This window comes from Egretta garzetta, unplaced genomic scaffold (assembly GCF_000687185.1).
Source record: "Egretta garzetta isolate BGI_Z169 unplaced genomic scaffold, ASM68718v1 scaffold713, whole genome shotgun sequence".
NCBI classification, from domain to species: Eukaryota; Metazoa; Chordata; class Aves; order Pelecaniformes; family Ardeidae; genus Egretta; species Egretta garzetta.
The window spans coordinates 402,629-415,100 of NW_009259104.1; the positions used below are offsets into that span (position 1 = coordinate 402,629).

The following is a 12,472-nucleotide window of genomic DNA, read 5'->3' on the forward strand; positions in this document are numbered from 1 at the left end:
CTGATAGCTAAGGGATATCTATACACAATCACACTACAGTAATGCTTGTTATTAAATTAACAGAAAATAAAGACCTGGTTAATCCACACTAAAACTTTGTTTTACAATGGAAAAATACATCAGCAGCAGGAAGTAATTAATATACATGAGCCAATGTTACTGTAATACAGAGTGTGGAGACATTTACTGATTAAAGCTCCACAGAGACCCGCACTATGAGGGCTGACAATTCCTATTGCAAGCCCAGCAACTTAAGTCCACACCTGGTAAACTACCAGCTGCTTGGAAGACCTGTATTCTAAACAGACAGGTATAAGTTAGTGAAAATAGAATACATGCACCTAATAATGCAGCTTGACTGAACCTGCAGTCATTTTGCCCTGCATGTTACCATACAATGGAAGATCTACCCTTCCTACCACAGGTAGATCCATGGGATTTGTTTCTTTTTCTTTTAATGGCATTACTATACCAACATGGATATTAGTATTAGGTAAGTGCAGCACAGTCCTTTAATTGGGCCACGCTGACAATTATAGAACTAGAACTTAAGAAGAATATCCAGAAGTAGTTCAAATATAGCTGGAAGATACTTTCAAGAGAGTTGTGACATCATCCTAGAAAGAGTAACTACTTTTTTTTGTCTGAAGCTAATTTTCCTGAACCAAGACTTCGTAAGAACTAGAAATTAATCCTTTAGACAAGTCAGATGCTTAAGCTCATGATATACATATATGTTTCTCAATTATCAGATAATAGCATTTCAGATTATGGAAGCATATCTGCTCTTTTCACTGATTCATACTGAACGGCGGCAGGTGTTAGGTAGGGCATAAAAGTACAACTCATGAAAGGCAGGTCTGACACTTCTGTTTCCAGACCTCTTTCACAACCATTTATTCCAAGGTAACTGAGCACAAAATCAGTTGCACAGTCTAACGGGGGAGCTAGACAGGTGGTAAAGTCACCATCTCCCCATCCAGCTCAAATTCATCAGCTCCGTCGGGTGAGAAGAGATACGTTGGAGGTTTCCACGGGGACTCTTCAAGGCAAGACGGATACAGCTTTCCTACAGTGCACCGGAAGTCCTTCCCCAGGTCCCACAGCACACGCTCCGATATATGCTGTCTTAGAAACCAGCGATCGAGTTCCAGGTCGTACTGGTAGGTGGCATACTTTGCTCGCTCGTTCATGTGGGTTTCTCGTATAAAGACACATAAAGAATTAGAGATGACGACGGCTCTAACGCATGGGTCAGAATACCGCTTGGCAGGGATATTGGCTGCCATTCTCCATTCGTTCTTATTCACATCGTAGATTTCCACAGTTACAGAAGACCCATCTACAGTACTGCTTGGGAGTCTTATACCAGAATTGCTGGCAATGTGCAGTCCTCCAATATAGAATATTTTATCACCAAAAGCAGCAGCTGAAGCAAAACATCTACTTGTTTGTCGCATAGCCATTTCTACCCAAGCATCCGACCTGGGAAAGTAACAGTACATCAAGTTGTGTGCCATGACATAAATGCAGTTGTGAACGGCTACTGCGGTGCTCCATTGCCACGCGCAAGGCAGCGGGCTTACCATGGTCCACTCGTCTTTCTCGGTATCGTATCTCTCCACAGTTCTCCTGTTGAGTTCTCCGCCAACGCTATCTCCTCCGATTGCATAGATGTACCCTTCACAGCAGACCAGGGATGGCTTTATACGAACAAAGAGCATCGGTGTCTTTGGAAACCAAGTGTTTTGCTGTGCATCAAACCAGTAAAAGCAATTCACAGTTCTGAAGGCAGCCTGGAGTTTGCTGCTTTTACTGTGATTGGTTTTCATGTTTTTCAGAGGAACTTGCCCGCCTGCTATATAGATGTCGTTATCGGGAGTTACGAGCGTCCCAACCTTATGCAAGTCTGCGGGAGGGCTGCAGAGTTTGTAAACTTTTTCTGCCTGGGGGCTGTAACAGACAGAAGAATAAAGACTACCAGGGTTTTCAGCAGCAGCTTCAATGAATATCATCATCTCCTCTTTTGTCATACCAAGCCTGGGCTTGAAAAACTTGGGCATCGACTTGTACAGTCCTTGCACCACCACTGATTTATCATTAGGCGGTAAGCCTTGAAACCAGGCTCTCTGCGTTACTTCTGAAAGTGCATCGATTCGGATTTGGCTAAGAACAGAGGACAAATACTGCGATCGTGATTCCGTGTTGTACTCCAGCCATAACATAGCAGCTTCACGAACTGTCTCCTCCTTTTCCACGTTCAAATTGTCACTGCTTAAAATATCTATCAGTAGATCATGTGACAGTTGCATGAAAGCCTCCTGGTGGTACACAGCTGTGAACTTGTGCTCTACCATTCTTTTAGCACTCTGTTTCAGCTCTTCACAGCTGAAGAGATCAGCAAAACTTAACAGACGCACACAGTTTTCCGCATTGATTTTTTTGATTAAGTATTCTCTACACCGCTGTAATACATCGTCTACCTGTAACGCAAAGAAGAAACAACAAGCCTTACTGCACACAATCTGTTCCTTCACGTACCAGCAGCAGGTAAAGGTACCTGCATTTAGTGCTGAACACCAGAGTTTGGTCTGGAATACTACATGCACACAAAAATACAGCAGTGACTTACTGCACCGATTCATGCTGATCAAGGGCATCGCGTGATTATGTCTGCTTGAGAAACTAATTATCTAAATATTGGTAGTGCCCTGTTTTACTTCCACCCTCCATAGAGTCCATAAGGCAAGGAGGGACAGATACATGAAACATACCTGGCAAGCAGCCACTGCCTATACTGAGCAAACCAAGCAAGACTATTTTGAAATGACTAAACACAAAAGACAATTTAACAAGACAGATAAAAAAAAATGGCTCAGAGATTAGAAGCAGTTATTTCATACTCCAAATAAAACACTCCTACCTGTAAGAAGCAGGCAGTTTCATAAAGCTGTTCTACTGTGCTGTCGCTTATTGCCAAGTTACCCGTGTATGCGTAAGTGATGATAATTTGCAAAGTGGCTGCATCCACATTTCTCAGGTGTACGTGTGTTTGTTTACTTTCACTTAGCCCGCTCATGAACATGGCTCTGAAGAGAAATAAACATATTAAGACAAGGACCAACATAAGTACAGCAATCTTAAAGTCATTTATCACCTGTAAGCCTTCAGTGATTACACTCCAAAAGGTGAACAGTCTTTTTAGTTGCCTATTTATTTAGCATTTGCCTTGGGCTACCATCTAGTATTTAAGATAAAGCACTCGTAGAGAATGTTCGAAAGGTACCATCAGTGCCTTCTGTAGAAATATTTTACAGTTACGCAAACTCTTTTGTCTTTATCAGCAGAGAACTCTAACGATTTTAGTTTTAATGATAAAATTTAAAACCTTCTCTATGTCAGGGGATGATAAGAGGGAAGAAACATCCTCCAGAAAATACTGTTGAAACATACACAGATTTTAGATCATAAAACAAACACAGCAGATTTATGCAATGGACTGAGCTAACTCATATCAAAAAGCATGCTCCTCTGGGAAGAGGAGAAAATTAGCTCAGAAAAAGGAGCAAGCACTAGCACTCCATGAAGTATTTCTTACATATCATTCATAACAATACACAGTAAACTTCAAGTTTACAGAGAAAACACTATCAGATTCAGTTTGGGGAAAAAACAAACCAACCAACCAAAAAAACCTGACATCAGTATTTCCGTTGCATCTTCCTGAAAAAGTAGAAAGGCAATTTAATGGGAAACACTGATTTTAAGAGCTTTATATTAATTCGGGTTTCGTATTTATGGTTGTATCGAAAATTCAGCTCAAGGGTCTTTGTATTTATCTGGGGCTTCTTAGGAAACCAAACATGAGATAAGTTAGAAGGAACGGTGCATGCACCCTGCAGTCCTGCCTGTTGCTGGAGAGGCAAAGGGGATGCAGAGATACCCTCCCTCAGCAAAGCCACTCCAAGAAGCATCTAATACAAAGACAGTGTCCCATCACCATCTCCCTCTCTTCTTCAAAGCGCCTTAACTCAGGGCGACTTGCATCTTCAGAGGGATCGCTGCCTGGCCAAGTGAGTATCTGCTTGCCACGCAGCTTTGAGAGGGAAGCAGGACCGTACAAGCGCCAGCAGAGGCTCCTCTTGACAGAAAGGAAGAGGTAGCTACTAGAGAATCTGGCCCTAGTGCACTCTTAGGCGCTGCCCAGTGGCCTGGGCTGGAGCCATGCTGCTGCTGCACAGCGTTCAAGCACAAAGATGGAAGGTAAGCCAGCTGCAGTCGTACACCGCAGCTGGATCATGCCTAGAGATGCTTTTCTGTCCTTCCCCCTCTCCCCATGGCCTCCTTCAGGGCTATCAATTTTTCATAATAAAGCTAAATTAGGAAGCTGAGCATCTTTTTGTAAACCAAAGCAGAGAAGAAAAACAGAACATGACAAAACCACAAGCTTGATACTTCTTTTAACCAGTGCCAAAACCTCATTCCATAAATAATAAACAAACACACACGAATAAGAGATCTGACTGCATATTCTAATGCAGCACACTGCGTGGACTCGTGACAGCTTTCCAACCTTATGATTAGCCACCCACATTAAATCTGGCCGCATTTCCAGTGGCTGTTATTTTATAGACTGTTGGAACTATGTCATCTGCAGAAGGCCAACGGCAATGATCATTATCTAGTGATCACACAATTACTTGTTGCTAAAAATCATACCAGACTCAGATGAAAAAAGTTAACACAAACCCCACCAGCAACAAAAACCAATGTCAAAGTAATAAAGTAATCCTCAGATAGTTCCCTGCATTAGAAGTTATTCTCTACGTTCTGTACAAGAAAGCAGGCAAAACACAAAAAAATGTTTTAGAAATGTCCTGTACAGTGAGCCCATCTCAATGAGAAAACAGGATTTGCAAACCTTCCCCCAGTTAAATGGAAGAGTTATAATCCCTCCACAGCGCATCAGGAAGGTAAAACATGCATGTATGTCACCAAGACGATTTTCAAGCTTCAAAAGTCCTTCCAGACAGGCAGAGTAATTACACTGTGTTGTCAACAAAAAATGATTAATCACTGCAGAAAATTCACAATGCCTCATCCTCTAGGCCTTACTGTGAAGGTATCTGCAAAAAGTAGTAGCACCTGACATATCTTATTAATAAAAACTTTTAAAAAGACAAGGAAACAGGACACCTGGGAAGCAGGAGCTACTGAATTGAAATTGCAAAAGCATCTGGGGGGGGGGGAGAAGCCAAAACAAAAACAAACCACCCACACAAAAACTGTTGCATTGCAGCAAGACTCACAGGCAAGAGAAGAGTTTCTGGCCTCTTTTCTGAGCAGAGAAAACCAAATTATTCAGAAAACGAAGCCATGAACTTGCACAGCAATCCCTACTTTCAGCAGAGGCTTCTGCTGAGAAACAACAGCTAATAAACATGACAATGGAACTCCCATAGCCAAGTCTCAATAAGCCTTTGTTAACCCACCTTGGGAAATAGAAAAATATTAAAGATTAAGTATGAAGAATAAGAAATTTCCTAATGATTCAGAAAAAACAGGTATCAGATTTTCTAGAATTAACAGATTCTGCTTTGAATACTCACCTGAAATACGAGCTGCACGTTGCAAGAACCATCTTATGGCAGGGAAATTCAGTGCCCTCAACAATCAACACTATGTCAGTTAGCAACTGCTGTTCATAGAAGAATTTTAACTGCTCCAGCAAGGATACAGCATATTCAGTATTTATCTGCCTCTCGTCCTGGGTAGACATGACTGTATTCCATTAATATTTCCAGGACCAGAGAGAAAAGTCAAGATCTTTTCGCCAGAGAAAGGTCAGTTGAATGTTTCTGAAGTAACCAGGGAAGAAAACAGCAGGAGGTCCGTAGCCTTCAGAAGTGATACTGATAAAAAAAGGCAGTGTTATCTTGGACTGCTGAATCAACGCTTCAGACTTTGACCTACTACTAGGTCATCATGCTTTGACTTGATGTCACAATCTGTTCAGAGACTTTCAAGAGTGTCTGCAGAGCTCCTGTTGAGATCTATGATGCAGTAAATGAATGAGCGAAAGCGAAGTCTGAGGTAGATTTCGTGGTAACATCTCGTGATCAGTGGCTGCACTTGAGTGACTGAAAGCAGGAAAATAAAATTAATTTACACATCAGCACTTTTTCAAAAACCTTTCATAATCACCCCTTAAAAGTAATTGTGTAACAAACTTATTTCTAAATTAGTACTTAATTACTTCCACAGAAACTCTTGTTGAGAAAAAGTTAAACAACAGAAGTATCAAAGAGAAATTAAAAGCAGAAGAGTTTGTACATTAATTCTCATCAAGACCTAGACTCATGAATTAAGGTGATTTATTTCATCAACACAGCTTCTAAGGCTGGAGAGTTAAAACAAGGTTCAGTAAGACTTTATTCCTCTTCCGAGAATTACTCAGTTTTCTCACTGAGTACACGCGTGCATTTCCTTCAACCATTGATAAGAGCGCCACAGTTTTTTTGTTTCTGTATTAAACAGCTACTTTTTCTGCTTCTGTGTTTTTGTCTACTTAAAGCTTGTAAGTACCAGGCTACTAAAAATATAAAGGCAGTTTCTTCAACATTCCATCATTTTCCAACTGAACTCTCAACATCATCATCATCAACCCATTTACTTCACCTTTAGCATTCTGCTGGAGAACAAGCAGAACTGGAGCTAAGTATTAAGAAAACCTAACAACTTATATTCCCAATGCTTGTTTAATTCATCTTCTCTGTGCAGAAGGGCTTCGCCTGTTAGCATTTCACATTCCATTTTTTTCCTCCCAAGTCATTTCCATACAGCCAAGGAAGCATGACTGCTGCAGACAGGAGAAAAGAAAAAGAAGATAATAGGAGCAAAGCCATGCTGGAATAGCCAGGGCCAAAACACTTAGAGTGGTTATAAAGCAATGACCACAGGCTACCAAAGCCTGTTTTCTTGTTTGGACATTTTTCGTCCTCTTAGAAATGGGCTCAGGTTTTATCTTATCTTCCATGTGAACACAGAAGCATAATTAAGAATGAGGTAGTTGTTACAGTAAAATCACTGACACCAGAGTACCACATCTATCAAATACTTCCAGATTTATTTAATCTCGCACTGTTCTTTCGCGTTCCAAAAATAAGGAATAACCAGGGACATGTTTGTCTAATGTCTTAAGACATCACTATCACTATAGTTGATGATGAATGGTGAATGCAGAAATACCTTACTTGAAAAGACATACTTTAAATTCTGTACAAAAATACATGACTTAGTGTAAGATGAAGGCTGTAGAAATACCTGCCAGCCAAACCAAGGATCTGCTACTTCAACAAAGCCCTGCCTGTAATACAATTCAAAGACAGCTGTCTTTTAACATTCACTGACTTGAAACAGATATGCTTAATTAATGCCACTTTAATTACTACTGATTTAGTGTCACTGATCTTTTTCAGTGAAGAAATATACACATACGATAATCTCAAACTCTTAGTTTTCACCAGTTGCTTAACTGGAAAACAGTCAAAATAGTCAAATCCAATGTTCACTGTTCAGGTGAAGCCAGTTAATTAAGAAAAGTAGAAAAAGTGTTAGTATTTGAAGGAGGAAGAAGGAGAAACTGTCTGCTACAACAACAACAAACAACAGCTATTAGCCTAAGTCTTGACTTTTAGACCGTCAAATTTCAGGTGCAGTTAACCGCTGAAGTCACTAAAGCACAAGTACATCAAGGATATACAAATATACTGCTCATCAAAAGCAACAACCTTCTGCTTCAAGTCACAGCTTCTTTTCACCAAGTTAGTATGCATCCTATCTCTGCATCACTGGCCACTATCCTGGTTATCTGATAACAGCTTAACATGCAACCTAATCCACTGACAGATTTTGCACTGAACTTTAAATGGCTACAGAGAGACGCAGTCTTCCTAAGTGCGTTAGGCCCACAGAAATAAATAGCTTGTGGCTCTGCTGGTATCCCGCGTCTCTCCACAGCATTGTTTTTCCTGGCTTCAGAGTAAAGTTTCAAGAACAATACAAGCCCATGGATTAAGCTCTGTTTGGGCAGAGCATCAGTAGTACTAAGCTGTAGCAAAAGAAACCACTGATATCATAACTTCCTATTCTGATGTAATTTTTACCAGTACAAATCTTCACAAACAGGAACAAAAGAGCAAAACTAATATGCACTGGTTTAGTCATTAGGTAACAGAACCAGTCAAGGATGCCATGAAGAAATTGATATATACCTGCTAGCGAGATGAAAGATATTTTTGGCAGCATGTGGCTGACAGTCGATAACTGAAAAAGCAGACCTGTCCAAAAGAAGACGAGTTGAAACTGTGAAATTAATTACTATAAATAGCTGGAACATTTGAGTATGACCCTCAGTAGCAGAAAAGATTGAGGAGATGACAGGAGTCTTGTTGCAGAACATTTATGTGATGTGAACCACCTCTGAACTGTAAGTTTACAAAGCTGGAGTCCTTGGTTCACAGCTGATCTGAAACCATCTCGTTTCCGTGATGTGCTCTGGGGAGGTGCACATGGTAGGAACACACTACATACATGACTCCCGTTTTCCACATCCATATGGTGTTTTGCTGCCAATGACAACCACGTGCTCAAGAACAAAATTTTGTATTTGTCACAGAGTCAGGAGTCGTATCCCACTCCCTTGTAGTGGAACCATACTAAATACTCCTCAGGGGAACAATAAATACATCAAGAATCACTGAATTTCTGGTCTAAAATTACTGTAATTTATATTGTCATTTGCCCAAGAGAAGTCAATCTCTTCAATATGTTAGGATAAGTGGTGTAGGAACATCACTTTGTGCCTGGAGAGTCATCCAAGACTACCTACCTCTCTCACAACTTTCTGAATTGTTCAAGACAATTTTAAAGGAGATGATACTCTCTTGGCTTTAGAGGCTGAAAAACTGAGGCACTGAAGTACAAATCAGCTTGTCAAAAGCCACATCCTTGCCAGAGAACTGCAAGAGGCTCAGTTCTCCCTAGACCCAACCTAACATCTCTCTCACTGCGCTGTGCTTGGTTTGGCATACAGCTCTCAGAGCTCAGCTAACTGGAAAACTACAAAGTTGAGAAGTTGCCTACAGATGCGCTACAGTCTCCTCTAGTTCTCTTAACTATACAGCGGTGAACGTTTCCGATTTATGGATGAAAAGAACTACAGCTGAAGTTAGCTTAATATCCTGAACTGAGACTGACAGAACAAAAACAATCCCTGAAGACAAGTCCTACGAATAAGACTTTCCCCTTCAACGATGTCACTGGAACAACCGTTCTGTTCTGGGTAACTTCTTGGAACTCAGCTATCTAAAACAGGGCTGGCAGGTAGCTGCTGAGGGCCACGGCAGTACCAGACTGCAAAGTAAACCAAATTAGTACTGGGTGATCCAAAGTAACTCCCCATCAAGCTGGAGAGCGATATTAAGTAACAGGTTGATAAGAGAATTTGGTTTTAAGTAATTATTCCTTTTAGCTCAAGTAATTTTAATGAGGTGGCTTTTAACACTTGTTCACGCACTTCAAATCTGAATGAGGCCATTCCAAAAATTAGTCATCAAATGTTAATGAGTTATGGGACAGGCTATTAATTGCCTTCCTTGAAATGTTTATCTTCTGAGGTCAGGCAAAGATTGATAAACAGAGATACATACTGCACTACACACATGGAAACGCTAACTCTATACCTGAATGTGTAACATGGAATAAGTACATTGACTATTTCCAATTCAACTGGACTGATTCAAAACAAAATTTATCTTTTCCAAATTATAAGAAGGGCAAAGCACATATATAAGCATGCAAATTTTTTTGGTTTTTTAGATATGTTTCTATTAGGAGAAGAAATAATTTCTTCTGAAAATCCCATTAAGAAGTCTGCCAGATTAGATGCCTAACTTCCAATAAAATTCTGGGACACATTTAAAGATCTATGAAACCCTCGCAGGTTCCTATCTGCATCTTCAGCCACCTAAATATCTCTTGAATTCTAACTTCACTAACTACAATTCACACTTCAATAAACCTGTATGTTTGGAAGAAGAAGAAAAGAAACCACAACCTGAACTTATTTCCCTGGACATTGAACTTATTTAATCTGGTTTTAACTAATAAATAAAAAAAAAAAAGCTCTAAATACTACTTTTGTGCACTTTGAATCAAATTCCTATTTCCATCCAAGGGCAGCTTCATACAAATCACAAGTAAAAACATGTCTAAAGATGAGTCATTCACTATTTTTAACATAATAAAATGTCAGAATTAAGAAGTGAACAACCGTAAGCCAAACTACACAAGCATTCACGTGTGTAGAGATAGCAACTCTCCCAGCTAGCAATGAAAGTATGAAGCTCAGGCACTTTAATACTTAGTTGCCATTAAGGATATGCCGAGTTACAAATCAACGTGTTTCAAAATGATTACACCAGCTAATAGCAAAGGGGAATACAAGTACTGAAAATGATTAAAATCAATTATGTAAATCCATACACCTAGCCAACAGATCTCAAAGATAGGAAAGAGAGAAGAAAAAGGAGTTGGAAGGTCTAGATTCTTGAGTAATGTATCAAATTTGCATCCTTGGCAGCAAAAAAAGAAATAGGTAATTGATGAAGCAGTTCCAGTCTTGGAAGTTTTCCTCTCTTCTAAAGCCATCAAAGGTGCCTTTGATAGCACTGCAGTCCAGAAACCCGAGGACATCAAGGAGATTCTAATAAGGCAACAACATGAAATTTCACAAAACAAGGACCGACTTATTCCTACAATGTTATCACCTTGAAAGTTACTATTCACTTGGAAACTACTGCTATTTTCCATGCATATTACACTTGGGAGGCGAGTTACAACTTTGAAGTAGGTGAGCTTTCTGAGACTACGCAGAAGCTAGAGAGGAGAAGTGTCAGGCTCCATGCGAACAACATGTTTGGTCACAACGCAGCCCTCATTACCAGTTTCTTTCCTGTTTTTCTGCTCCTAAAGGAAGTTATACACTAAAGGAAATACCTGCTCAGAAATAAAATTAGCGCAAGATAAACCAACAACTTCACTTGGCAACTGGCCTTCTATGTTGAGCACAGGTAGTTTCCATCCCCAAGGGCGTTTCTGTTTTGTGGAAAGGCTTGACCTGTTTTGGAAAATTAATCTTTGAAAAAAAGTGGGCCATGGATGCCTCCAGTAAGACCCAGCCATAGATCTCGTATGTACGGAAAAGTGGGCTTGTTTCTCTGAACTCTAGTATGTTAATGAAGCCAGTCTGTTTTATTTAACAACTTAAATTTGAGTTCACAAGCATACATCACTCCCTTAAACTATAAGACATGATGATGTTCAACTATAAATCCCAGCATTTCTACGTTAAGAAATTAGATTAATAATTAACCTGGCTTAACTAACCATAAGTTCATTCCTGAAAGGTTAAGAGTCTTACAACAGATACCTTATTCACACATGTAAAATTTATTCTCAAAATACAACCACCAAATTAAGGAAGAGAAATTTTAGGATTTGCACCAATTCTGGTCTGTTTCACAGTCACAGGGACCAAAACAAAAGAAAATAATTAGGAAAGAGGCATGACACCTATACCCAGATCATGAGACTACATGATTTACACATCTGAGTATATTAAAAATTACCTATTTCTCCTGGTACATTTACAAGAAACTGAACTAAGCTGATTCTGTATTTTAATGATCTCCTAAATACATCGTCATAACAAAAAAATCATGCAGATACAGCCCTAGGTGAGCTTACAAAAGCACACAGCCTTTCAGGTCTGCTATGATCACAAAGTAACGTAGGCAGCTAAGCTGTGGCTTTGCAAGGAAACCTCTGAAAACGCAGATGCTAACTACAACACAAATCCGTTTCTGAATCGCAATTAAGGTTATTTGAAAAGCAGCAGGTATCTACCCCGTTCGTATGGAAAAATCTTAGGCATGCAGACAGCTAACTTCAAGGCTCTACTACGAGTGTATTTAGTCTGTGAAAGTTCACTAAGGAATCTGACTCTTCAAATCCACATACAAACACTGACGCCCGCCCTCGGTCGCTGTAGGTACTAATACTATGTATACAGACAGACAACTAGACATATCAGCAAGGAAAAGTGGGCAATTACAAGAAGCAGCAATGCCGCTACAGCGCTGTTCTCCTAGAAGAATTCATCGTGTCTGCCCCTGCAAGATCTCTAAAAAAGAAAAAAAAAAAAAAACCAAAAAACAACAACAGCCCACTTAAGTCCCAGACGTCCCAGCCCGCTCAGCTGAAGAGCGGCACTGAACGCTGGAAGCCCCGCTACAGACCCAAGTCTGCTGTCCCCTCCCGCCTGCGGGGCGCGGGGACAAGGTGCTAGGGAGGGAACCCATTTTTGCCCCCCTTCCTGGCACCCAGGTGGGCCGTCCCGTCCCCCCCGCCG

General features: G+C 40.3%; 1 protein-coding gene across 3 annotated transcripts; it reads right to left on the minus strand.

Moving 5' to 3' along the window:
• Window positions 1-6: 6 nt before the first annotated feature.
• KBTBD2 (kelch repeat and BTB domain containing 2) lies at window positions 7-12,436 on the minus strand. Of its 3 annotated transcripts, none has more exons than XM_035890836.1 (4): window positions 12,176-12,436; window positions 5,610-6,140; window positions 2,924-3,089; window positions 7-2,483 (listed from the first exon to the last, which is right to left on the minus strand). In XM_035890836.1, the coding sequence occupies exons 2-4, from the start codon at window positions 5,777-5,779 to the stop codon at window positions 948-950; spliced, it is 1,872 nt and encodes a 623-aa protein (XP_035746729.1). In that variant the 5' UTR covers window positions 5,780-6,140; window positions 12,176-12,436; the 3' UTR covers window positions 7-947. The 3 variants fall into 3 exon arrangements, with proteins under 3 accessions (XP_035746729.1, XP_035746728.1, XP_009633589.1); XM_035890835.1 differs by lacking the exon at window positions 12,176-12,436 and adding an exon at window positions 8,274-9,783; XM_009635294.2 differs by lacking the exon at window positions 12,176-12,436 and adding an exon at window positions 6,679-9,783.
• Window positions 12,437-12,472: the final 36 nt, after the last annotated feature.